The sequence below is a fragment of the Myotis nattereri genome (genome assembly GCF_964212035.1).
Source record: "Myotis nattereri genome assembly, chromosome: 14".
NCBI lineage: Eukaryota > Metazoa > Chordata > Mammalia > Chiroptera > Vespertilionidae > Myotis > Myotis nattereri.
In genome coordinates, this window is record NC_138089.1 from 52,165,082 (window position 1) to 52,190,518 (window position 25,437).

At 54.0% G+C, this 25,437-nt stretch overlaps 1 protein-coding gene across 2 annotated transcripts in view; it reads left to right on the forward strand.

Moving 5' to 3' along the window:
- Window positions 1–251: 251 nt before the first annotated feature.
- FYCO1 (FYVE and coiled-coil domain autophagy adaptor 1) overlaps window positions 252–25,437 on the forward strand; it is a gene marked incomplete at its 5' end in the record, with an annotated part of 51,128 nt that continues 25,942 nt past the window's right edge. Inside the window, 13 exons of one of the 2 annotated variants that reach the window (XM_081106406.1) lie at window positions 252–306; window positions 1,567–1,673; window positions 3,613–3,738; window positions 7,263–7,369; window positions 8,698–8,841; window positions 10,021–10,111; window positions 11,070–13,451; window positions 14,651–14,743; window positions 15,450–15,568; window positions 17,627–17,794; window positions 19,847–19,993; window positions 20,715–20,920; window positions 23,465–23,609. In XM_081106406.1, the coding sequence (XP_080962532.1) occupies window positions 252–306; window positions 1,567–1,673; window positions 3,613–3,738; window positions 7,263–7,369; window positions 8,698–8,841; window positions 10,021–10,111; window positions 11,070–13,451; window positions 14,651–14,743; window positions 15,450–15,568; window positions 17,627–17,794; window positions 19,847–19,993; window positions 20,715–20,920; window positions 23,465–23,609 (3,890 nt within the window). Of the gene's footprint in view, window positions 307–1,566; window positions 1,674–3,612; window positions 3,739–7,262; window positions 7,370–8,697; window positions 8,842–10,020; window positions 10,112–11,069; window positions 13,452–14,650; window positions 14,744–15,449; window positions 15,569–17,626; window positions 17,795–19,846; window positions 19,994–20,714; window positions 20,921–23,464; window positions 23,610–25,437 lie in introns of those variants that run through there. The other variant, XM_081106405.1, reaches the window with a different exon arrangement.

Sequence of the window (25,437 nt, forward strand, 5' to 3'; positions counted from 1 at the left end):
TATAAGTGTGTCAGAAGCCAACTAGGGGATGCCCACAGAGCAAGGCCCACACAGAAAGGTCAAGCCCTCCCCATTGCAGGAAGATGCCCAGACGGGGCAACTTGGTGCTCAGAGCAGCATCCCTCTGCTGTTTGTACATTTTGTCTGACTGGTGCTTCCTCCCCCTGCAGGGGCCACCATGGAGTCTGACTTCTGCTGACGGGACCCAGGCAGGAGGGCACAGCCGAGACCGCGGCCTGTAGCCAGTCGCCATGGCTTCCCCCAGCACGGATGGCCAGCTCCAGAGGATCATCCGTGATTTGCAAGGTACGGTCAGGCCGCCAGGCATGCGGGTTTGGTGTGGAGGGAGCTGTGACTGCTTTTGCTTTTGCGGTTGAAGTTCAGCCCTTTCATCTGTGTTCACACGGGGAGGGGTGGGGGACGTTGATTGGAGCCCTCAGGACACATTATATTGAAATATTCGGGGCTCAGCTGTCCATCCTGTATGGCTGGGAGACGCCAAGGGCCCTCCTCTCTGGGCACTGTCAGGGCACTTTGTAAACAAAATCAAATACTCCTTTCCAGGTCCGAGTCTGGTTTCTGTGTGTGTGTGTGTGTGTGTGTGTGTGTGTGTGTGTGTCTGTCTGTTTTCCTGGCTGAAGCACGCGTCTCTGGGCTCTCTCTGATGGGGACGGGAAAGAATATTCTCCTCTCTGAGCAGGAAGACCAGATACCAGTCTTTCTTGTTTTGCTGTCTCGCCTGCTGGCAGTGGGCAGGTAGCCTATCCTGGACGAACTCCGGAACTCCGAGCTAGCTCGCCAGGCGCAGGAACTCAGCCTGAGGGTGCAGAGGAAGGCCCCTGCCATCCCGCCCCCCACCCCCCCAAGCGCTCAGTGCACAGCAGTGATCTGACCTCTCTGCCAGCTCCTCGTCTGTAAAATTCTACATTGTCCTTACTCTTTTTCATGTTTAAACAGCTCTGATGTTGGGATCATCTTAAAATTAATTGCATCTTAGATTTGTTGAAGTAAGGCACTTCCTGCCTCACACGGCTACATTAAAGGAGAAAGACTTGCAAAGGCCTGGCCCCTAGCTGGGCCCCGTTAACAGAAGCAGGTACTGTTGTCATTCTTGCGATTGAGACATGACTATTTGTACATTCTGGGTCTTCTTGAAGCCTGGACTTCCCTGTACTGAGCGGTGAGGTGATAGTGAAGGGAGAGTGAAGAAACATGACCAGAACGAAGGATAAAGCTTTCTGGCAGCCAGTGTTAGGGGACTGCTCAATGATCCATCCACACAGCAAACATTTGTTGACCAAGCAGTATGAGGCCTGCATGGTGGGCCTGCAGGGATGGCCTGGGAAAATGCCCACCCAGGGAGCTGTTGCAAAGTGCCTGTGGGCTCTCGGGACACCTTAGCGCCTTCTGACTTGGCCTTACGTCCCTGGGGGTGGACACAGCACTTCACCATTGCGAGGTGCTTTGCCATCATCAACCACTGCCGCCTCCTGCTTCCCGTTATCCTGCTTGTCTCCTAGTGGTTGGCCTCCACCTGGTTACATGTTCCTGTTTGTTGTCTTAAAGATGCTGTGGCAGAACTAAGCAAAGAATTTAAGGAAGGAGGGGAACCCATCACCGATGACAGCACCAGCTTGCATAAGTTTTCTTACAAACTTGAGTACCTCCTTCAAGTAAGTGACTCTGTAACATGTTGATTTCTGCTCTGTTGTCTTGTTTCCCTGATGGGTGACTTGTCAGCTTTAAGGATGTGGTCCAGGAAGCTCAGTGGAGCCATTAGGCCGTCCTGGTTAGACCGAAGGTCAGAGCAGTCCCCACCATGACTCGGCCTCCAAATGCCATCCTCTGGGCATTCGGCAAGTTGCCCCTTAGGACAGTGGTTCTCAACCTTCCTAATGCCGCGACCCTTTAATACAGTTCCTCCTGTTGTGGTGACCCCCAATTTCATTGTTACAAATGGAACATAATTAAAGCATAGTGATTAATCACAAAAAAAATATGTAATTATATATGTGTTTTCCGATGGTCTTAGGCGACCCCTGTGAAAGGGTCGTTCGACCCCCAAAGGGGTCGTGACCCACAGGTTGAGAACCACTACCTTAGGAGGATTTGGGAATCCAGAACATTCTTTAGAGACTTAGGTCAACTTAAGGCAGGTAAGAAGGTTTCTGTATAGCGGGATCTTAATTTGGGGGAGTCACGTCCCCTTTTGAAAATCAGGTGAAAGCTATGGAATCTCTTCCCAAACAGACATGCACATGTGCACACACCAGTCACATTTTGCAGGAGCATGTGGGCCTCTGAAGGTTGTCCAGAGGCCTGTGCTAGAGCCTTCCTGCCCAAAGTGTTGTGGTCCGTAGGCCAGCAGCACCAGCTCACCCAGGAGCAGGCTGGAAATGGACGCTTGGTCCCCACTCTGAGTCAGCCCAGGGAGTTTTCTTTCATACACTTGCAGCCTAATGCTTGTGTCCGCTGGTTCAAGTGCACAGACCAGAGAACTCTGCAGATGCAGAAAAGTACGTCAACTACAACAGGAAGGAAATGGACTGATATGTTAATAGAAGTTAATCTTAGGCATTATAATCTTTTCTATTTTTAAAAAATATTTTTTATTTTTATTGATTTCAGAGAGAAAGGGAGAGGGAGAGAGACAAAAACATCAATGATGAGAGAGAATCATTGATTGGCTGCCTCCTGCACGCCCACTACCGGGGCTCTAGCCCAAACCCAGGCATGTGCCCTTGACCAGAATCGAACCCGGGACCTGTCAGTCTGCAGGCCAACACTCTATCTACTGAGCCAAACCAGCTAGCACATCTTTTCTATTTTTTAAAATCCAGATTTCCTAACATATCTGCATGTCTCCTATAGTCAGAAAAAAATGCTGTAAAGTGTTGTGTTATAGGAAGATACGCCTATACATTTTGAGCACCATTAGTTTTCAACTTCACATCCCACCAAGGTATACAGGATGAGAGCCCGCTGGAGGGGTGCCCCAGCCTGTTGAAGACTCCTGCCCCGTGCCCTTTCAACCTGTTCTCTGTTTTACTTTGTGAAGATATTTATGGACTTCTTTTTCTCATGTAGCCAGTTTTGGTTTTGGATTTGAAATGATTCATAGCTGACACTTACTTGAATTTATTCTATATGTATTAAACATTGATGTAACGGGTTAAATCCCACTAACTCATTTTCCTAAATTGAGACATAGTTAGCACACTTCATGTTGCCCTTAAGACTTTTCACTTGTATTCCTTTGTCATAAGTTGTTATATATCTTTATCAAGGTTATTACTAGCAAACTTTGGTGGTCTCCCACCCAACTCTATGCATAGAGATCTCTTCAAGAGATAATTTCTTTTTTTGGGGGGGGGGCGGGGGTTCTATTCCTGAATCTTAATAGTTGTATGACCTTGAACTAGTTACTTAACCTCTCCCAGCCTCAGATCTGTAAATTGGATTAAAGCACCTTCATTTGACAATAAATAGATATAATGCCCGTAAAGGGCCTTGCCCGGTGCCAGGCAACCAAGAAGCTCTTGTTAGTGATCATTTAATGAGATGAACAGCAGTGGGTCTGGACCGCCTCTCTCTGTCCCTTTCCCTACCCAGTTCGATCAGAAGGAGAAGGCCACCCTCCTGGGCAACAAGAAGGACTACTGGGATTACTTCTGTGCCTGCCTGGCCAAGGTGAAGGGCGCCAATGATGGGATCCGATTCGTCAAGTCTATTTCGGAGGTAAGCAGAGCAGCCAAGGACCCCACGTCTTCCTGTCACCGGTCTTCAGCGTCTCTTTACAGAGAACTCTGCTGCAGACAGTCAAGTGAGGAAGTGGTGTCACGGGTGGCGAAGTTAACACATTAGCCCAGGTACACTCAGTGCCCACTGTCGATGCAGGGAAGCCGCCCACATGAGCCTTCACCCAGCGGGCCTGTTACTAGGCCGCAGCCCACACTCCCAGCGGGCTGTTCACACTGTGGTCGCCCATGGGCCCCCGGAGGGGTACAGCACCTGCCGAAAGTGTCAGTTTCTTAGATAAATGCTTCATGTTTGCTGGGCTGTTGCCTGCAGGTTTTCCAGAAACCTTAGATTTGAAATGAGAGTGATGTGGGATCTTAAGAGACATTAAATGCCGGTGTGCTAAGCAGCTTCCCACGTTAAGTACTGAGCCCCGAGAGCAGAATGCCGTGGCTCCTCCGTTTTGCAAAACTCCAGAACAACCTCTCTGTCTCTCCCAAGTATCCCACTCCTGAGGAATCTCTTTTTCTCTCAAATGCCTAGTCCATCTGAGAGTAAGAACTTTACATATTAGGGAGCAAGTGACCCCCTGGATTTAGAGCAGGAGGCCTAGAGGATTTGGACATTTCATCTTTTCAGTGTCTTGTCTGTAAGTTTAAGGATACTTTAAAGGCAGCACCGTGCTCCTTGGCTGGCCTCCTGCAGAGACCGCAGAGTCAGGTGCTCCCGGGAGAACTCCTTTCCAGCGCTGGAGCCAGCTGGTTTCTTCTTATAGAGAATGACAGATACGCTGGCATGAGGGCTGGGCGTTTTCCACCAGCTGCACCTCTGACATCTGAGATCATGAAAGATCCCGACTTGAGGAGTTTGTTCTGCCAGTGTCTTTCATGTCCGTGTAGCGCAGACGGGTCTTGTGAGATCTTGCCTGGTGGGCCACTGGGGTCTGTGATGTAGAGCATGCTTGCTGCACCCCAAATCTGGAGGGGGTGCTCAGTGTTGCCCTCCTCTCCATGCGCTGAGGAGTTCCCTTGCACTCCATCTCCCGCTCCTCACAGCAACTGCAGCCTGCGACCGCTGACCTCCAACAGCTCAAGTCTGGAAGTACGTTTAGTTTAGTCCTCACGGCCCAAGGTTATGAAACGCCTCCATCTGCTCTTTAGCTGGTTCTTATTCTTTACTCACAACTGCAGTCCAACCTTTCGAGGCCAGGAAACTGTCTTCTAGAAGCAGGAGCCTTCCCTGCTTGCACAAACATTGTTGGGTTTCTGGTGGCTGACATAGGCCCCCCCGCCCAGAGGGTGCAGTCCTCTCATCTGTTGAGGACTCTGCTCTCTGGGCACCACTGAGCTTGGGATGTCACTGGCAGGATGGGCTGCTGGTACTTGGGTTAACTTTAATCAATAATCAAGTGCCAGTAAGCCAGAAGGTAAAAGTTCATGGGCAAGAGCATTGTCTGGGCCCCTCTGGCCCCTTTGGGCGGCGGCAGCCATGTGGACTAAAGCAGTCGAGGGCTCTGACCCGCCACTTCTAGAGGTTCAGGATGGGCTCACGCTGGGCTCTGTGCATCTCCTCACGAAGGGCAGAAGCAGAACCTGCCTTCGGTTTGGTTGTCAGGCTCCTGGCACATGGCCCGCGTAAAGCGGAATCAGCTCTCATGTACCTTGCAGACTTCCTGTCCTCGCTGCTGCTGTATCGCTTCCTGATAGACTGCATATGGTCTGATTGATTGCTAATAAATTTCAGGAATTAGGCCATAAAAGCGGACCCAGGATCTTAAAACATAGAAAATAAAATGGCTGGACAGTATTTTCATTTGTAATACAAGGGAATCACTGTTCTCTTCCCTAAGGGATGTTTAAAAAGACCTTAAAATAAATAGCTCCCTTTCTGTATATAAAATACATTCCATTAATGGGCCTGGTTAAAAACAAGACTCACGTGTTTTCCATTAAAAAGGTAAATGTCCCAAATGCTGTGACAGTGGCTGTTTTGCTCCTAAAGACCAGCCGCTCCCTGGGAGCTCACAGACACGGCTGTCCTGTGAGGTGGGCTCGGTTCCATGGGGCTGGTGGGGGCGGTGTTTATGTGACAGACACGCTTCGCTTCGCCGCACCCGGCTCAGCTGTTCTCGCTGCCCGAGTTCCCTAGCCGTCACCACTGGACACTTGGTTCTCACTTCACTCATCAGTGGCAGAAGCGCTGGGACATAGTGATGTCATCAAGACTCCCCCTGGGCATCTATCACGGCCAACCGACTGTAGACAGGCCACGGCGGTTTTATAAAGCCAGGGCCACGCCGCCACCCACCTCCCTCCAGGCATCCTGACTTTACCCCAAACCCACAAAGCTGACATGGAAAAATGTCTTGCAGCCTTTGTGATTATTGAGGTTTCACACCTTTTTATTTTTTAAAACGAATTCATGTTGTGGTATCATCTCCTTAAGTGAACCATGAGAAGTCAGATAGCTCTGAGCTAAACGGTGCCTGGTCTTCTGGAGCCGAACCATCGGCGGTATGAATCCTGATTTGCAACTGGTCTCACATGTCTTCTGTGGCTGTCCCCTAGGTCTCGTCCATCTTGGCTGCTGTGTGTCCCCAGCTGGCAGAGTCTGACCAGCACTCTCCCTCTCCACAGCAAGCTTCCAGAAACCTTTAGAAACCATGTTTTGTTATGGTGGGGAGAAGTTTCGAAGACAGTCCCGTACCCAGGCCCTCCATCCAGCTCCTCCACCCTGAAATAGAACTGCGCTCCTTTTTCATGACCCCCGCGTAGCTGGGCCACCTAGACGCACCCCTGCTGTCCGCACCCCCCCCCCCCAACACCTGCTGACTAAATGCAGTGAGTTGGTGTAGCTGCAAAGAAACCCACCAGGAAAGTGTCGACGATGCGTGCACTTCACCTCTGGTTTCATGAGGGTGCAGAGGAGGCAGTTACACAGTCATTAGAACTTCTTAAAAGTCCCCTTACCCAACCCTGCCCTTTGTCCTCCTCTCTCCCCCTCCACAAGGGCTCCAGCCAAGCCCTGTAGGCCTCTTCCGCCAAACAGCCCAGACTAGCCACGCTGACCAGCTCTCGCTCAGGCTCACTTCTGGTGTGAGAAGTCCGTTTTCGGCCTCCAGGTTTCATTCTGAATATTCCAAATTAAATCATCCAGTGCTTTTCTGACTCCAAAGCCAGAGACTCTGATGGAGTAGAGGAGGGGCAGTGGCACCCCAGTGGAACCCACAGGTGTTCGGAGCCTCGTGAACACATCTTTCTGAACCTGCCTATAGGTTATTCCACAGGTTATTCTTGGATGGAGGCCCAGAAGAAGGTGACCCACTTCAGGCCTCGCTCTGGGGGGTGATGTTATCAGATGTTTGTGTCCTTTGAGGAACATGAGTGAAGCCAGTGCACAGGGTAGAACTGGGTGGCGTTGTCTGTGCTGTTTCTGTTTTATGCAGGCCATCTATGGGTGCTCACAGACATGCGCCATTATGACTTAGGCTAACAGCTCTGCATCCCCATATCATGTTTTTCCAGCTCCGAACATCTCTGGGGAAAGGAAGAGCATTTATCCGCTACTCATTGGTGCACCAGAGGCTGGCAGACACCCTGCAGCAGTGCTTCATGAACACCAAAGTGACCAGGTAAATGCCGACAGCTCTGGGTTGACCCTGGTCCATTCACAGGTGAACCCAAGTGCCCGGTGAATGTAATGACACCTGCGGCTGCAGTGTCTGCCCTTGTGGCACAAGCAGAGCCCTCCCGCATCTCATCCTCACGTGGGGGGCAAGGAGCACTAAGTGCCGCCGCCCCCGGGCTCCCCGTGCTGAGTCTGAGTCCTAGAGCAGGAGCCTGGGTCCAGATTGACAAGCAGTTTTCCCTGGGGGTGGCATGGCCTTGGCAGGCACTAATGAGAGGACACACCCCACTGGTCTCCGTGGCCTGTCTGCAGAATCACCTGCGGGGTTTTGAGCCCCACTGAGCCTGGGCCTCACTGAGGTAACCACCTGCCAAGCATGTCTGGGCACCCTGGAGGTCATGATGGGCGCCGGTGTCGGAACCTTTGTGCCACTAGTGATGACCCCTGGGGTGGGGGAGGGGTTGAGTGTGTAAAGCAAGTGGAGTGAGTGTGTCAGACCAGGACCCCTCTTTCAGCTCTGCCTCCCTCTCCCTAGGGAGCATGCCCCCAGGTAATCAAAGAAATCATTGCTGAATTTAAAAAAAAAAATAGAACTGTTGGGGGAACATACTTTGTTTCATTTTGTCACCTTTAAGATGGATTTGCCTAAAGGTGTATTTCTCACACAGTGACATGTGAGGGGCTTTGTGAATGCATGTGAGGTGAGAGAATCTTCACACATTTGATTTGCAGGCTGTTTAGTTCTAGTCTTTGGTGAGAACAGCTTGGCTTCCAGTGTTTAGCAAGCCAAGTTCACGGGCATCAGCCAAGTAGCTCTTTAAACTCAGCAGTGTGTCCTTTTAAATTCTTCCTGCTCCAGGAAGTGAACAGCGGACACCACACAGTGCAGATCTTTTGTTCTTTGTCTTTTAAATTGGTGTCAGGACAGAAATTAGCGGTGAGGTCAAAGTCCTGTAATGAATTCTCCAGGAGGAATCGCAGATGAGACAAAAAGAAAGTGTTCTGTCCCCTACAACTACCCTTTCTGGGCAAGTAATTGAGATTTAAGGTTTCTCATATCCTTTTTGGGAAATAGATATAACAGAAATAATAACTGTATAAATATCTAGTTCATCTCAAATTTCTGTGAAGAGCAGGCTTATAGGGGAGTTAGGAGCTGCAGTGAAAATCACATGGGGTGCGGGGGGGGGGGGGGGGCAGCGGCGTGTGTCTGTCTGTTCGCTTTAGTAGCCTGTGTTAGAATTGGATGGGGCAGCGCCATGCTGAGAGGACTCAATCCACTCTTTCCTTTCCTGCATTTCTTGTAAGCACACCTTGTCTGTTTCCCTGCAGCGACTGGTACTACGCCCGAAGCCCCTTCCTGAAGCCGAGGCTGAGCTCTGACATTGTGGGCCAGCTCTATGAGCTCACCGACGTTCAGTTTGACTTGGTGTCCAGGGGCTATGACCTGGACGCCGCCTGGCCGACGTTTGCCAGGTATTGTAAAGAATTGCTTGGTTTAAAAGACGGGGGGGGGGGGGGGGGGGGGCGGGGGGGGGGGAGGGCAGGGATGTTTGAAATTTTGAAAATTGCCACCAGTCTACTCAAAGGACTTTTGTGTGCTCAGTAAATACACAAAGCTTCACCACTCTTAATGCCTGTTAATTGTACAGACTTTGTTGAACTGTGACTCACTAAACATCTGAAGGCTCCAACCTTAAGCTGACCTAATTTGCCAGGTGGCATGAGAGGAAATGCATATACAAAAGCCAGGGGGTTTTTTTTGTGGTTTTTTTTTTTTTTTAAATATATTTTTATTGATTTTTTACAGAGAGGAAGGGAGAGAGATAGAGAGTTAGAAACACCAATGAGAGAGAAACATCGATCAGCTGCCTCCTGCACATCTCCCACTGGGGATGTGCCCGCAACCCAGGTACATGCCCTTGACCGGAATCGAACCCGGGACCTTTCAGTCCGCAGGCCGACGCTCTATCCACTGAGCCAAACCGGTTTCGGCAAAGCCAGGGTTTTTTAATGTTAAGGGATGTGTGCCAGTCTGGGGAGGAGCAGGTGGGCTTTTTCCTGTTCGTGTCCTTGGGGGTTAAGGAGGCCTTCCAGGCAGGAAGAGGGAGTGGAAGCTACAGCCCATCCATGGAAGGGTTGCTGGGAAGGTTGCCATGTTTTCACTTTTTACACCAAGATGGTGCTCAACACGTCATCCCGCTGAATCCTGACAACGCACCAGGAGGGTGAGGCTGAGGACATGGGCTTAAAGTGGGGGGACTTGCCCAAAGTCACATGGCTGGTGGGCTGCAGAGGCAGGGCCTTGCACCTAACTCCCCAGGACAGCCACCTGACTCGAAGCAGGTCTGTGAGCCGTGACCATGAGCCCCGAAGCACAGTGCGACCTTAGGGACCACGTTGACTGCTCCTTGTTCCTCACTAGCAGACAGACTGAGGCAGGCACCAACAGTCAAGGAAAGTTTAACCAAAAATTGGGAAATACTACGCTCACTTAGGTGTTGTTTGGCACAGGGAGGAAAGCCATCATGTTTAAACTTTAACAGCGGAGTCCCCCCAACACACCTGGTTTCCACGTGTGCGTGCGTGTGTGCATGTGTGAGTGCGTGCGTGCTTCCTGCTGTGATACAGGTGTGTCTGTTCTATGCCCCGCAGGAGGACACTGGCCCCCGGCTCCTCTGCCTACCTGTGGAAACCCCCCAGCCGGAGCTCCAGCATGAGCAGCTTGGTGAGCAGCTACCTGCAGGTAATGCTGGAGAGGCTGGGGTTTCCCCGCCGTAGTGTCAGCCAGGGTGTGTCCTTGCCCCTCGCACCGCAGGGCGATGTTCTCAGACACCTTTGTTCCGGCCAGAGCAACGAACCCTCAGTTACACCCAATATTTTCTAGAGTCCAGGTTTTTATGACCAAATAGAGCTTAGGCCTCTTAAAAAGTAAATTCTTTTAAAAGTTTTAAGGTATTTGAAAAGAAGCAAGTTAACATTCTGGTTAAAAGCGGCTGAGTCAAATCCCGCCTGTCACCTACCAGCTGTGTCCCAGGAAGATGCCTGACCCTCTGGAAGCGTCAGCTCTCTCACCCATACGAAGGGGATCGAAAAATCACCGTAGCTGAGTGGATGGTTGTGGGGGTGGGTGCGGGAGCACGTGGACTGTGCATAAGGGCTTGACACAGCAAGTGCTAAATAAGTGCTGGTGGATAGGGTTAGTTTTGGTAGAAATGTGAATGTGTCAGAGTTGTATATAGTTTTGTGGGAAAGGCTGCTGAAAGTAATCAACAAAACAAAATAAAGGGACGCAACATAAGCAGCATTAAGAGTAGAAAATGGACTTCACCCTGTTTTGTGGTCTAATCACCCAGGAGTTGTGGGCATAGTGCGTGGTGGACAGTAGTTTAAGTTATGTAAGTTAAGTCAGTAACATTTTTATGTTACTGATGCACAGGAGGCTGAGTGGGAAGCAAGTTCTGAGTCTCGGGGCTCTCACGTGTGTGGCCCTGGATGTTCAGGGTGTGCTGCTGGCAGGTGCTGAGAGCTAAGGGTTCTCATCCTTCGAATAGCTCGATGGACTAAGCTTAGGTTATGTAATTGCTATATTGTTACTTCTGTTCTCATTAAACTCTAAAGCTTTTCCAAATAGCCATGTAGCTTCATCCCAAAGCCATGTTTTTGTTGTTTTCCTCCCCCTTTTCCCCTCCCCCCACCCCCAGACTCAGGAAATGGCCTCCAGCCTTGACCTGAACAGCCCCTTGAACAACGAGGCCGTGGAGGGCTTCGATGAGATGCGGGTGGAGCTGGACCAGCTGGAGGTGCGGGAGAAGCAGCTGCAGGAGCGCATTCAGCAGCTGGACCGAGAGAACCAGGAGCTGCGAGCAGCCGTCACCTCACAGGGGGAGCAGCTCCAGGTGGAGAGGGAGCGGGCCCGCTCTGCAGCCGAGGACAACGTCCGCCTAACGCGCATGACGGCTGAGCTGCAGAAGCAGTGGGAGGTCACCCAGGCCACACAGAGCACCGTGCAGGAGCTGCAGAAGTGCCTGCAGGCCCTGGAGCCAGGCCCCGCGGAGAAGGAGGGGGATTCCCACTTGGCCCTGCAGCGGCTGGAGCCCATGCTGCAGCGCCTGGCGCAGGAGCTCGAGGCCACACGGGACGCGCTGGGCAGGAAGGATGAGCTTTCGGCTAATGTCCCAGGTCCGGGCATGGCTGAGCAGAAGGCAGATGTGGCACTGGACACAAAGGGGCAGCCAGGGCTCGACCCCAGTGCCTCGGCCCTGACGATCCAGCAGCTGGGGGAGAAGCTTCACGCCCTAGAACAGGAGAGCACCAAAGTCCAGGAGCTCAACAGGCAGCAGAGCACGCAGCTGGAGCAGCTGGCCAGGGAGCTGCAGCTGAAGGAGGAGTCCCGTGCCGGCCTGGAGCGCGTCGTCAGGGAGATGGCCTCGCTGCAGGAAGAGCTGTCCGCGAAGAGGAAGGAGGCCTCCCAGCTCCGGCGCCGGCTGCAGGAGTCGCTGGCCCACATGAGCACCATGGAGGAAGAGCTGGCAGAGGTGAGACAGGTCGAGCGGCAGCAGCGCGAGGAGAAGGAGCTGCTGCAGCGCGAGGCCAGGTCCCTGACACGGCAGCTGCGGCTCCTGGAGACCCAGCTGGCACAGGTGAGCCAGCGTGTGAGCGACCTGGAGGAGCAGAGGAAGGAGCTCATCCAGGACAGAGACCGCCTCAGCGAGAAGGTGGGGACGCTGGAGCGGCTGGCTGCGCAGCCAGCCCCCGGCCAGCCTGTGGCAGCGGAGAGCAGTGAGGTGCTGGCCCCCCAGGATTCCGCCCCGCAGGAGGGACCGATGGATGGTACTACAGTTCAGGGGAGCAGCCGGGAGGAGGAGCTGCGGCAGGCCAACATGGAGCTGGAGAAGGAGCTGCAGAGCGTGATGGCCCGTAACCAGCGCCTGGAGGACAAGCTGCGTGCCCTGCAGGCGGATTACCAGGCCCTGCAGCAGCGGGAGGCAGCCATCCAGGGCTCCCTGGCCTCCCTGGAGTCCAAGCAAGCCAGCATCCGGCACATGGGTGACCAGATGGAGGCCAGCCTCCTGGCTGTTGTGAAGGCCAAGGAGACCATGAGGGCCCGCATGGCCGAGAAGGAGGCTGCCCTGCAGAGCAAGGAAGCCAAGTGCCAGCAGCTGCGGGAGCAGGTGGAGCAGTGCCGAGAGCTGGCAGAGGCCCGGGAAGGGGAGCTCAGGGCTTTAGAGAGCCAGTGCCAGCAGCAGACCCAGCTGATCGAGACCCTCAGAGCAGAAAAAGGCCACCAGGGGCTCAGCCCACCTCAAGAAAATGCATCCCAGGAGCTAGCTGCCCAGCTGGCCCTATCTCAGGCGCAGCTGGAGGTCCATCAGGGGGAGGCTCAGCGAGTGCAGGCTGAGGTGGTGGACCTCAAGGCCAAGCTCCAGGCAGCCCTGGGTGACCGAGAGAGGGTGCAGAGCCAGCTGAGCGTGACTGAGGCGGCTCTGCAGGAGCACAAGGCCCTTGTGCAGCAACTGAAGGAGCAGAACGAGGCCCTCAACAGGGCCCATGTCCAGGAGCTGCTGCAGTGCTCAGAGCAGGAAGGGACCCTGCAGGAGGAGCGGGCCCAGGAGGCCCATCTGAGGATGGAGGAACTCCAGGCCCTGCAGGAGGAGCTGTCCCAGGCCAAGTGCAGCTCCCAGGAAGCCCAGCTGGAGCATGCCGAGCTGCAGGAGCAGCTGCACCGGGCCAACACGGACACCGCCGAGCTCGGCATCCAGGTCTGCGCACTGACCGCGGAGAGGAAGCGGATGGAGGGCGTGTTGGCCTGCACCGTGCAGGAGCTCCGGGACGCCAAAGAGGCAGCCGCCAAGGAGCGCGAGGGCTTGGAACACCAGGTGGCGGGGCTGCAGCGAGAGAAGGAGAGCTTGAAGGAGAAGCTGAAGGCGGCCGAGGAGGCAGCTAACTCACTGCCTGGCCTGCAGGCCCAGCTGACCCAGGCCGAGCAGCGGGCCCAGGGCCTTCAGGAGACTGCACACCAGGAGCTTGACACCCTCAAGTTCCAGCTGAGCACCGAGATCATGGACTATCAGAGTAAACTGAAGGTAATCCTAGCCTTGGCCAGGGGCTGCACCTGTCTCCTGCGGCAGGACCTGGTGGGTTCATGAGGGGATAGGACGCACCTTCAGCCACGGGCACATGAGGGCCCAGGTGTACATAGTCCCGTCCCGCATCCTAGCTCACAGCATCCTCTCTGTAGGAACGTGCTAGGGGCCCAACATTGGGGAATGATGCCTTAGCCCAGAAATCTAAACTCAAGGCCATGGCTCACAAGTTGGGCCCAGAGAATTTTTTTTAAATTAATAGTCAACATCCAGAGAGCGGGATGTTTACACATTCAGTTTGGGCACTTCTTTCAAAATCTTGAGAGATTCCTTTATTTATATATATATATTGATTTTAGAGAGGAAGGGAGAGGAGAGAGAGAGAAACATCAATGATGAGAGAGAATCATTGATCCACAGCCTTCTGCACGCCCCCTACTGGGAATCGAGCCTGCAACCCTGGCATGTGACCTCCTGATTCATAAGTCGACGCTCAACCACCGAGCCATGCTGGCTGGGCTGGAATCTTGAGCAATCTTAAAGCCTATGCCCTCCTCCTCGGTGTGGCAGCGGTCAGCAGGAGCTGGGTGGGCACTGCCCACATTAAAGGGGGCCTGCATCCTCTGGTATTTTCCTTGCAGTCCTTTATGCAGTTACCCAGCCCATTCGGGGATGTGAGTTTGAGACCCCTGCTGTAGCCTCTGTGAGTAGTCCTGGCTGCCTCGAGGCCTGTGTCTGTCCCCTCAGGTGCCATTCTGCCAGCAGGTGCAGTCGGAGGGAACTGACTCAGTTATCACAGGGCCTTGGAATAGATGAGAACAGCAGTTAACCACGTGCCTTTGATGCTGCACAAAGAAAAGGAGTTAAAAGTGAGGACAGGGATGACTGTTCTCATCTATTCCAAGGGCCCCGTGATAAATGGCATTTGTTTGCACAGATGTGCCTCCTATTGCCCCATCCCATGCAGCTCCATGGGGCTCAGAGGCCACATTTTCCCTTGCAGAAATGAAATTCCAAGTTGGGGGACCAAGCCAAGTCTCTCAGTAAACTTAAAAGAGTTTTATTACCAATGAAGCCTGACGCCTATTGAGTTTGGGGGAAAAGAGGGAGGTAGCTTGTTTTTACCCATTTGGGGAATGTGGCTGAGGAGTCTCAGAGCAAAGACCCCACGTCTGCGATCCCTTTCTCGTCCTCTCCAGACTGCCAGCGAAGAGTGCAGGAGCCTCCGGGGCCAGCTTGAGGTACGGGGCCAGCAGCTGCGGGCCGCCAAGGAGGCTGTGGACAAGCTGGAGGTAGGCCTGGCTGGGAGTGCCCCTCTGGGAGCCCTGATCAGAGGCTGGCACCTGGGAAGGGAGACCGATGTGGTGGCCTCCACCTGGTCATTTCCTCTCTCAGAATGAGGACCCATCAGGGGCGAGGGGATCTGGTTTGGTTCTCACTGGACCATTGAGGGGCTCCCCTTAGGACTTCCCATTCCCAAGGTGAAGGGGTCATCAGTCCACTTTTGCAGACACCCCGAGTTTGTATCATGGTCCCTTCCACTCCCCGGACACCTGGCTGGAGCTGCCAGATGTGTTTTTCACGCAGCCTCTGGCAAGGAAAACGTCCTCTAGTCATCCCTGCAGATGTGCCCTGAGTCAGTCTGAACTGAGCAGGGACAGGGGTGGCACTAAAACCACAGTCTTCAGGGCAGTGACCTATTTCACTGAATCCCGCTCCCTGCCGCCCACCCCCAGCCCCACCCTGGAGACCCTGACCCCTGCCTCCCCTCCAACCACCACAACCAGTTACCGTTGACGCTTAAGGGACTCATTACAAATCGGAGTGTGTCACACGCCACAGACGTAAAACAAAGGTTCTTGGCCCCACGTTAAAACAAACGAACAAAAGTCCCTCCAGTTGGAAGGGACCAGCCAGGTGGTGAGGGCACAGCCGTCGCCGCATGGCGCCTGACACGTCCTTCTGCGCCTGAGTCTCCGCCCTGCCGTCCTGTGCCAGGCCACCCAGGCAGACCTGGGAGAGAAGCTGAGCCGCACCAGCAGCCGCCTCTCGGAGTGCCAGGCCGCCGTGCTGAAGAAGGACAAGGAGGGGGCCGCCCTGCGCGAGAACTTGGACAGGTTAGTGACGCGGCCCTCCCACGCGCCCAGTGGCAGTCTTCAGGGAAGAGGTGTTGGCTGCAGTCATTTAGAAAGTCAGGACTTCGTAAAACTGAAGTCCTTTTTCAAGAAAAGCCACAGCGCAGAAAGTGCTTGTGCCGGAAGCATGCCACCGAGAGCCTGCGTCGCCCCTCACAGCCCTGTGGATGGCAGGCCCTTCCAATTCCACTTCCTTACCCCTGGCAGGCGTGTTTCAGTCCGGTAGCGTCGTGTTTTGGAAAAACTAACAGGAAGTAAAAGTTGGGATGTAATAATGGCAATAAAAGCAGCAGACGCTTAAATAATGCCTGAAATAGAACAGGCACCGCCTTAAATACTTCGCATCTAGTTGCCCACTTAATCCTCCCAACAGTCCAATGAGGGTGGTATTATTTATTCCCATTTTATAGATGGGAAAAATGAGGCTCAGAAGAGTTCATTTGCCCTCCCAGGTCAGGCAGGGTGTAAGCGATGGTAGGATTGGAACCCAGACACTTTGGGCTCCAGAGGTCTGTTTTCTCAGCAATATCCGGACAGACACATGTTCTGTTTTACTGGGAGGCACTGGTGTTTGTGCACGTGTGTGTGTTTCCCCCACTATGGAGGTGCCTCGAGCTCTCCCTCATTTCCCAAGCTCGTCCCGACAGTGAGCGAGTGTGCCAGGGACCCTGGCCGGCTTGTGTTCCCACAGCCGCTCTGGTGCTGTGTCTGTGCAGAGCACATCACGCTCTCACCCTTTCCTCGTGGTTTTTTAACCTTACAGTTGGGGCCTGTGTGTGGCCAGCCCCTGCGCCTGCCCCCTGTGCCTCCCCGAGCCTCCTCGTCTTCAGGCTTAGGGACCACCTAGAGCACAAGCCCACCGCCTGGCGATGGGGCCCAGCTCATCCTGCTAGGGGCTGATGAAAACAGGTGTAGCAGGAGGAGATGCAGGGACCGAATTGCACATGTGCCCTGCTCCACCCCCCAAGGCAGGCACCTGAATTGTGCCGAGGGTTTTACTTTTCTACTCACCTTCCTCCTCTCCTCCTCGGAGGCTGGGCCCACCAGCGGGAGACACAGCGCATGTTGGATGTTCAGTGGCTGGACATGCATTCCTTCCCACCTGACTGGTGGCTCCGCTAGGTCACGCTCACCTGGCCGTGTAAATAGAACTCCCGCGTTGGTGATGGGTTGTTGTTTTTAACGCAGTAATAGTGGTTGGTTGTGAGATCTCACACCATTGTTTTAGCTGCTCCAAGTTGCACTTTCCATGTGACAGGAGAGGATTTTTTGTTATCCACTGTGCGAGCAGGCTGTGCTGGTCTGTGTGTACCCATTTAGGAGGACAGGGTCTAGTGAACAGCCCCCTGACGACATTGTGCTGGAGGTGAAAAGGCTGGATGAGATGCAAATTAGTTCGTCTCTGCAGAGCCCTCTGTCTACTGGAGCTTGTACAAACATCTTGGGGGCCTTGGGGTTTAGAGAGCATCCTTGGCAAACCACTGCCTTAGGGGATAGCTAGGCTGAAGGTGGGGTGGGCAAGGGCTGGCCGACAGCGGCTCAGCCAGCATGCCCTGCTGGGCTGTCAGGTAGCACATCGGGCCGTGCCCGTGGAGCACCTGCTGTGTGCCCGGCGCCATGTCTGTGTAGAGTCGCAAAGACACATGAAGACTGTCCTCCTCCATGTGGTCACCTCTAGGCAGCTGTGCCCCTCTGTCCTTTCTGTCCTGATTCCTTTTCCTCTTGCAAATACTCCCCCTCCCCAGCACTAATCCCTGAGTCTTGTCCTAGGGCTCCTCTTAAAACCTCATTTCAACTCATCCTGGGGTGCTCGAGTGCCTGAGGTTACCTGCTCTTCCAGAATGCCCCTTGTGTTTGGTGTGAAGAGTTTGGGTGTGTGAGGGGAGTCCTCAAGGCCAGAGGGTGCCCCACCTGTGAGCAGGCAGTGCCGAGGGGCTCCTTCACTGTGGGGGGTGGCTGGGAGGGCCGCGGGACCCTATTAGAGGCCCAGGGGAAGCAGGAAGGAGTGGGGAGTCAGGGAACATACCACTCCTCCACCAGGACCCAGAAGGAACTTGAAAGAGCCACGGCAAAAATCCAGGAGTATTGCGGCAAACTCTGCCAGGAGGCGAGAATCCGGGAGAAGAATGACCAGAAGATGCTGGCGGACCTGGATGACCTGACTAGGACCAAGAAGAACCTGGAGGAACGGCTGATAGAGCTGCTCAGGTGAGTGTTGGTGTTTCTTTAAAGACATGCAACTGTTCGTAACGGAACTCTTCGTGGAACTGCGCCCCCTCCCCATCTGCCACACACACACACACACACACACACACACACACACAGACACTCACGTACAGGTTCTGCTCAGGCCCATGGCAACCTAGTGAGAGTGGATTTCGGTTTCACAATTTTTTTCAACTGCCTTATAATTTTTCTAAATTAGATCCATGCATTGCATAGCGATATTTTCTTAGATCTCTTTAGTCTGTGGGTATCCCCACCATCTCTCTTAACTTTTTTTTTCTTTGCAATTTATTTTTGAGAAAGCCAGGTCATTTATCTGGTCATTGCATCCCCATGAGGTCATCTAATGTGTTCCCCCAGCCTTTGTATTTCCTATAAATTGGTGGTCAGAGCAGTGCTTCTCGGCTCTGACTGCCCATTAGCATCACTGGAGAGCCATTAAAAAAAATAAAATACTTACGTCCAGGCCTCACCCAGACCCAGTGGGAGTGGGTTCCAGGCATCAGCGAGCCAGAGCCAGAGCCAGAATCTCTGCTCCGCTAGAGGCTTGCTCAGACTCAGGTTCACACTTGTGGCCAGGACGCTGCATGGAATTGGCTTAGAGTTCTGAGGCGTTCAAGGGCCACATCAATCTGATAGCCCTTTCTTTGAACGTTAGCGGCCATTGATAAGCAATGCTAGACCTAATCATTTATTTGGGCTTGCAAAATGGTGATATTAAATTATAACTAAGGTGGACGTTTAAAAACGTCACCCACATGTCATCAGTGAGCAGACCTGAGACCTCTGAGCACAGAAAGCTTCCCCCGATGGGTGAGGAGGAAGCCCAGGTCCGCGGCATTCCCACATTCCCAGGGTGTGGCTGCCTGGCCTCCTGGGACAGAGAGGACAAGTTGTGGAGCAGCCGGGAGAAATGCTGGTCCTGACAATGTCTGTGTGCTGGGAAAGCCAATCGATTCCATGTTCTGGCTTTGGGGTTAGGGGGTTGGTCTGGGGTTGCTGTGAGGCCCTGGCTGGGTGGAGCCTGTTTCCCTCAGGGCTGAGGTGGCTCTGGTGTTGGTCATCAGGGCTGAGGTGCTATTGGGCCATGTTAGGCCTTAGGATGGTGACTGGGGTTCCATCCGGGAAAGAATTAAACTGTCCCATGTCAGAATCCGGGAGCCCCGAAAGTGACCAATGGCAGCAGCAAGGATGTCTCTGTACACGTCTTCCCTGGTGTGTTGGGCACATTCAGATACTGCCAGGCCTTTCTCAAAAGCCCCCGCTTCTTTCAGACTTACTTCCTGGGGTGACTGCTGTCCCTCGGGGGAACACGGGGTGATGGACACCATTCAGGCTGGGAAAGCTTTGATCCCCTGCAGTGATTCAGGGGTGGGCAAACTTTTTGACTCGAGGGCCACAATGGGTTCTTAAATTGGACCGGAGGGCCGGAACAAAAGCATGGATGGAGTGTTTGTGTGAACTAATATAAATTCAAAGTAAACCTCATTACATAAAAGGGTACGGTCTTTTTTTTTTTAGTTTTATTCATTTCAAACGGGCCGGGCCGTAGTTTGCCCACGGCTGGATTAGCTGGATTAGATGCTACTTGAACCATGAGCCATAAACGCATAAAGGCCCCAAGCACATTGGAGGTGTGAGAGGGCAGTGTGCTTGTGGTTCTTGGCTCACAGCACACTGTCGGGCAACCACGACAGCACGCTGTAGCTTCAGCTCTCGGTGGACTCGTGCACTGTCATCTAGACGCCTGAGCTGTGTCACCCTTGCCCGTGCCGGCCGCTCTGCAGGTGCCAGAGCCTTTTCTGCACGTCCCAGGTCACCTCTGTGCCTTGACGTGTGTGGTGCCGGTGAAGGGCCTGCACATTGGAGGGGCCTGTGGAGTCTGGGGTGACAGGAGACCTAGAGAGGGTGTGCTTCCAGGGTACAGGTGAATTTTCCTTCTGGGGAATTTGGAGTCAGTTTTTAAAAATGAATCCGGGATAATTCTATTGTTTTCATGGATTCCTTCTTTTTCCTGATGTGGCTCTGTCCCAGGGACAAGGATGCGCTCTGGCAGAAGTCCGATGCCCTGGAATTCCAGCAGAAGCTCAGCGCTGAGGAGCGATTCGGGGACTCGGAGGTGAACCACTGCTTTGACTGCAAGCGCGAGTTCAGCTGGATGGTGCGGCGGCACCGCTGCAGGTTAGCAGGCCGCACGCTGGCCAGCACCGCCCCTGGCAGGGCCCGGAACAGGGCAGGCAGCCGATGGGCCGGCCTGAGGCTGTGCCCACCAGGACCACAGTGCTTTTGGTTTTAAGGGACCTGGGCGAGGAGGGTGTCTTAGGCAGGGTAACCGCAGGACCCCCAGGGACCCTGAAGGGAAAGAGCCTTGCATACAGATGTGTGAGTGGAGTTAGGGGACCCGAGGGGATGTGGAGCACCCAGACCAGCAGCCCTGACCCTCCCTCAGCCTGAGGGACCAGAGGGGAAGGGTATTACTGGAACCCAGGCCCGTGGGGCTAAAGCTTCCCTGGAGGAGCACAGAGCAAAGACCCCTGGGGCCCAAAGAAGGGCAGACAAAAGCGGGTCTCCAGTGGTGGCAGAGGGGACATCACACAGGCCTGGGGTCTTTCTCTCAGGGCCTCGGCTACACCCGGATCCGGTGTCAGGGAAGGTGGTCTTGACCGCACACTTTATCCCCCAGCCTCCCACAACCTCAGGAAACAAAACATTCTCCCACTAATCCTACCAGGATGGCTTTTTTGGAATCTTATCAGATGGGCCTTACGGCCACATTCTAAAGTGGGGGGCAGAGCCAGGTGTGAGGAGAGCCATGTGGCGTCTAGAGCCCCTCTCTGGTGCTGAGCAGACGGCACGAGGCCCACAGCACCGTCCTCACAGCCCCTGCTTGCTTGGTCCCCAGGATATGCGGTCGCATCTTCTGTTACTACTGCTGCAACAACTACGTGGCGACAAAGCCCGGGGGCCGAAAGGAGCGCTGCTGCCGAGCCTGCTTCCAGAAGTTCAGCCCCGGCTCCCCGGACAGCACCAGCTCCGGCACCAGCCAGAGCCAGCCCAGTCCCACTCTGTCGCCGGCCCCGGCTGGGCTGCAGGCCGCCGGAGGCCAAGGTCAGACACCTGCTGCCGCCCTCGGTGTTTCCCAGGTGCCATCCCCGCACCGCTGCCCCGTCTTGGCTAGGTAGCTGCCACAGCTCAGTTCAGTGTGTTCCAAACCTGGGCACTAGAGAGGTAGAAAAGTGTAGTCCACCAATTTGAGACTTTCTTTATGATGCACTTGGGATTGAACAAGATTTGAAAAGGGAATACCTTTCTGCCGGTGTGATTCAGCATCGTGAACGTGAGGCCTGTGTCCCTGTTAGCTCACATGCTACCAGTAACCGTACCCCACACATGAGCGACGCTGCTGTCTCCTGCCTGGGCCCCGATGTCCCACCCTCTTCCCCAGAGTGACTGAAGGCCAGGAGCTGTGTCTGGAAATGACCGCCTCCTGCACGCCTTCCTGGGGCTCATGGTCTCTCAGCGGCCAGGGAGGAGGTGTTCTCCTTCGTGTCCTTTCACTCGGTGCAATAAAAGGAAGCGGGATTTGCTGCTCCTGCTCCCAGCACGGCCCACCTGGCCAGCTCAGGCTGCTCTCGGGGGCTGGCCTGCGGGTGTCCCGGGAGGCAGAGCCGGCATGGCCAGGACCGAAGGAGTCTCATCTCTGCTCAGGCAGCGCTGCCCGCTGGGCTGCTCCCTGTGGACTCCTTGGCCTCTGCCTGGATCCAGGGCCTCCAGTGTCTTTTGTTTAACTGGATCCTCGAGAAGGTTGGCAGCCTCATCACCCACAGTGGGTACAAAGAACCGCTCGGGGGGCGAGGGGTTGCTTGGCACAGCTTTAGTATTTCTTCGCATCTTTTGCTCATTTGAAACCTTTAAATTCTTGAATTTTGAGAGTCCTTTATATGTTCTGGATACAAGTTATTTACAGATATGTGTTTTACAAGTATTTTCTCCCAGTCTGCACCTGTCTTTTCACTTTCTTTCAAACAGCACAAGTTTATAATTTTGATGGCCAGTCTATCCATTTTTTTTTCTCATGGATCAAATTTTTTTATTTTGTGTATCATATGTATCTTTGGTTAACCCAAAGACTCAAAGATTTTTTCAAGTTTTCCTAGAAGTTGTACAGTTTGAGGTGGCACGTGTGGGTCTCTGACCTGTTTGGAGCTCATTTATGGATATGGTGCAAACTCTCGGTAGAGATTCATTTTTTTTGCACATGGTTGTCTCATTGGTTCACTACCATTGGTTGGAAAGTGCATTCTCTTCCTGTAGAACTGCCTTTGCATCTTTGTCAGAAATCAGTCTAGTCTTCCAATCCGTGAACATAGTACAGCTCTCCGTTCATTACTGTCTTGTTTTATTTCTCTCAGTGGACATCACTTTGGGTCCCTGATGCTCCTTTGTGTCTGGGTCTGTACAAAGAAACCAATCCCTGGCCCCCTTTTCAGCCGCTCCTCAGCCCTTTTATTATGTAGACTTCGGGCAAGAGGAAGAACAGAACGTTCCTTCTAAAGCACGGCCCGTCCCGGTAGCCATGCGGAGGGCCCGTCCCGGTAGCCATGTGGAGGGCCCGTCCCGGTAGCCATGTGGAGGGCCCGTCCCAGGAGCCATGTGGAGGGCCCGTCCCGGTAGCCATGTGGCGGGCCCGTCCCGGTAGCCATGTGGAGGGCCCGTCCCGGTAGCCATGTGGAAGGCCCGTCCCAGGAGCCATGTGGAGGGCCCGTCCCAGGAGCCATGTGGAGGGCCAGATGGGAAACTGGTTGCTCGTAGGAAGAGGAGCCCTCTTTTTGCTCTGACTCAGTGGTGAGTGTTCTGGCGACCACAGAGGGTGGCCCTGTGCCAGGGCACTGAGGTCACTTGTTTTGATTTCTGATATTTCCTGTCTCCTCTCATCTCTCTGCCTCCCTCCCTCCCTGTCATTCTCATTTCTTCTTTCTTTCACCTCAGATCTGCCGTCACATTTTCCATGACATATGCAAGAGGGTGCTTGTGGGTGGGGATGGGCACAGGAGCACGCACAGGGCATCCTTGCTGCCAAGTGGCCCGCAAAGCCCAGCACCAGTCCCCTGGTCAGGACCACAGTGGCCGCTACAAGTCCTTGAGCAGAGGGAGGCTCCCCCCCCCCCCCCCCCCCCCCCCCGCCATGGATTGGGATGAAAATGCAGGCCAGACAGAATTCAAAGAGGCGTGGGAAGGCCCTATCTCACAGAGCGAGGACTCGGCAGCACAGAAGTGCCTTTACTTTTCCATTCGGGTCTTTTCTGATAAGGTTTTGCTACATGGTTTCCCTTCTAAACAAGGGGCTTCAGAGGCCGTGTAAGAGCGTGAAACCTCTCCAAGCCCCTGACTGAAGGGCTGGAGAGAAATTAAGTTGTGCGTCTAGTTTCCTCTGTAGTCCCCACTCTGCTTTTCTGGCTCTTCCCAGTAGCCACGTCCCGACAGCCATTCCTCGCACATCTGGGCAGAGGGGCTGTCGTTGGGTGATTCCTCACTGTGTGTCCCGGTGGCCTGTCCTGCGTGGCTGCACCCCTCACATCCCCGAGGCTCCCTCCCATCCTGTGCATGACCGTGTGTGTTTCTCCTCTCTCCTGGTCTGCCTCTGCGGTCCAGGCACAAACCCAGACTTCAGGTCACCAGACGACACTGTGTTCGACATCATCACGGACGAGGAGCTGTGCCAGATACAGGAGTCGGGCTCCTCCCTGCCTGAAACGCCCACCGAAGCCGACTCTCTTGACCCCAGCGTGGCCGAACAGTGAGTAGAGGTCACCGCCATTTCCCGAGTGCTCGTTCAATGCCTGGCCCTTGCTCTTGCTTATCAAAGGACCAGGAAAGTCTGGAGCAGCGGTTCTCAACCTCTGGGTCGCGAACAATAAAAATAAATCCTGCGTATCAGATATTTACATTACAGTTCATAACAGTAGCAACATTACAGTTATGAAGTAGCAACAAAAATAATTTTATGGTTGGGGGTCACCACAACATGAGGAACTGTATTAAAGGGTCGCGGCATCAGGAAGGTTGAGAACCACTGGACTCTGGAGGGAGGATCGCTGTCCTTGCTGAAGGGAAGGGGCCTCGGCACAGTGCCGGGGAGCAGTGGCCCTCAGGGAGTTCAGGGCTCGGGATGGTCACTGTTGACCTTGTCAGAGACGTCCCGGGAAGGTCAGTGGTCCCGGATTTCAGCGTTAAGGCCTTCCAGGGTATGGGCAGCTACAGCAGCCTGCTCAGCTGCCGTAACAAAACAGCCAGACTCGGTGCTGACACACCAGAGATGGGTTTCTCACTGTTCTGTAGACTGGAAGTCCAGGTCAAGGAGGTGGCAGTTTGGTTTCTTCTGGGGCCTTTCTCCTTGGCTTGCAGACCATGACCGTGCCTCCTTGCGTGGCGTCTGCACATCGCCTTGGTGTGTCCTGCCTCCTCCTTGCACAGGACACCACTCAGGTTGGATGAGGTCCCCTGGTCCAAATGCAGTCACTTCCTGAAGTCCGGCGGTTTAGGACCACAGCATGGGTCTTGGTCTTGCCAACTTGTATTGATCTCTCTGTTCCTCTCTTCCTCCCCGACTTGAGAGGTGGCTGTCACCCAGGATTTCTGCTGCACGGGAGGGGGTGCATTTAATCATCATGGGACTCTGGACAGGAGATTTTAGGCGTCAGGGTACCTCCGTATCCAGTGTCCTTTTACTAAAGAGTGACTGCACATACCATGGTGTGGCCTCATGGTTAAAGCCATCCTGATCACCCAACCAAGAGAGCCCCTGCTCATGTCGCTTCTGTGGCTTTGGGCCTTTTCCTCCTGGAACCCCAGAATTCTTCCCGGACTGCAGCAGCCTGCGCGTTCTCCCCCACCCTCACAGCCCAGTAGTCCCCAGGGCGTGCTCCGTCCCATTAGCGCTAAGTCGCTGTCTGCCGTCCTCACCTGGCCCCTCTTCACTGACGGCGCCTCGCCTCCCAGCCAGGTGATGGTCAGATGAGCAGGACAGAGCTTCGGGCCTGGGAGGGCAGCCTCAGCTGCAGCTGCATGAGAAAGTGAGCCCCCTGCAGCCTTCTCTCCCTGGCCCCTCACCTTCCCCTTTTTCAGCAGGAACAAAAACAGAAGGTGTTCTGAGTGCTGACAGATATGTGCGTGTCAGTCTCGGGAATCAGGAAGTGTCCCAGGGAAGGAAGCTGCCAGCGCTTCTAGGAGGCTGGCCTGCGTTGTGATGTGTAGGGCTGAGCTGGCATATCTGCTGTGTGCCCATTTCCTGGCACCTAGCGGCCCCCTTGTCTTCTCCAACGTAAACCACTCCAGATGCCCAGATGATACTGAGCTCAGGCTCACCCACACAGCATCATGGCTGGTAACGCTGTAGAGCTGATGCTTTGTGGGCATGTGCTTTGGGGAGCTGTGGTGGGTTTGTCACCAACCGGGAGACTTGATGCCTGGTATCTCAGCAACAAAATGAGGACAGGATATGGTGATGCTGATTAAGGTTAGAACGCCACAGTGTGCTTGGGTTAACCAACAGCTCTGCCTTCGGGTAAGTGGAGCTGCATAAAACCTCACCAGCTTTGGGGGGAGGAGAAAGGCTCCTCACTGGG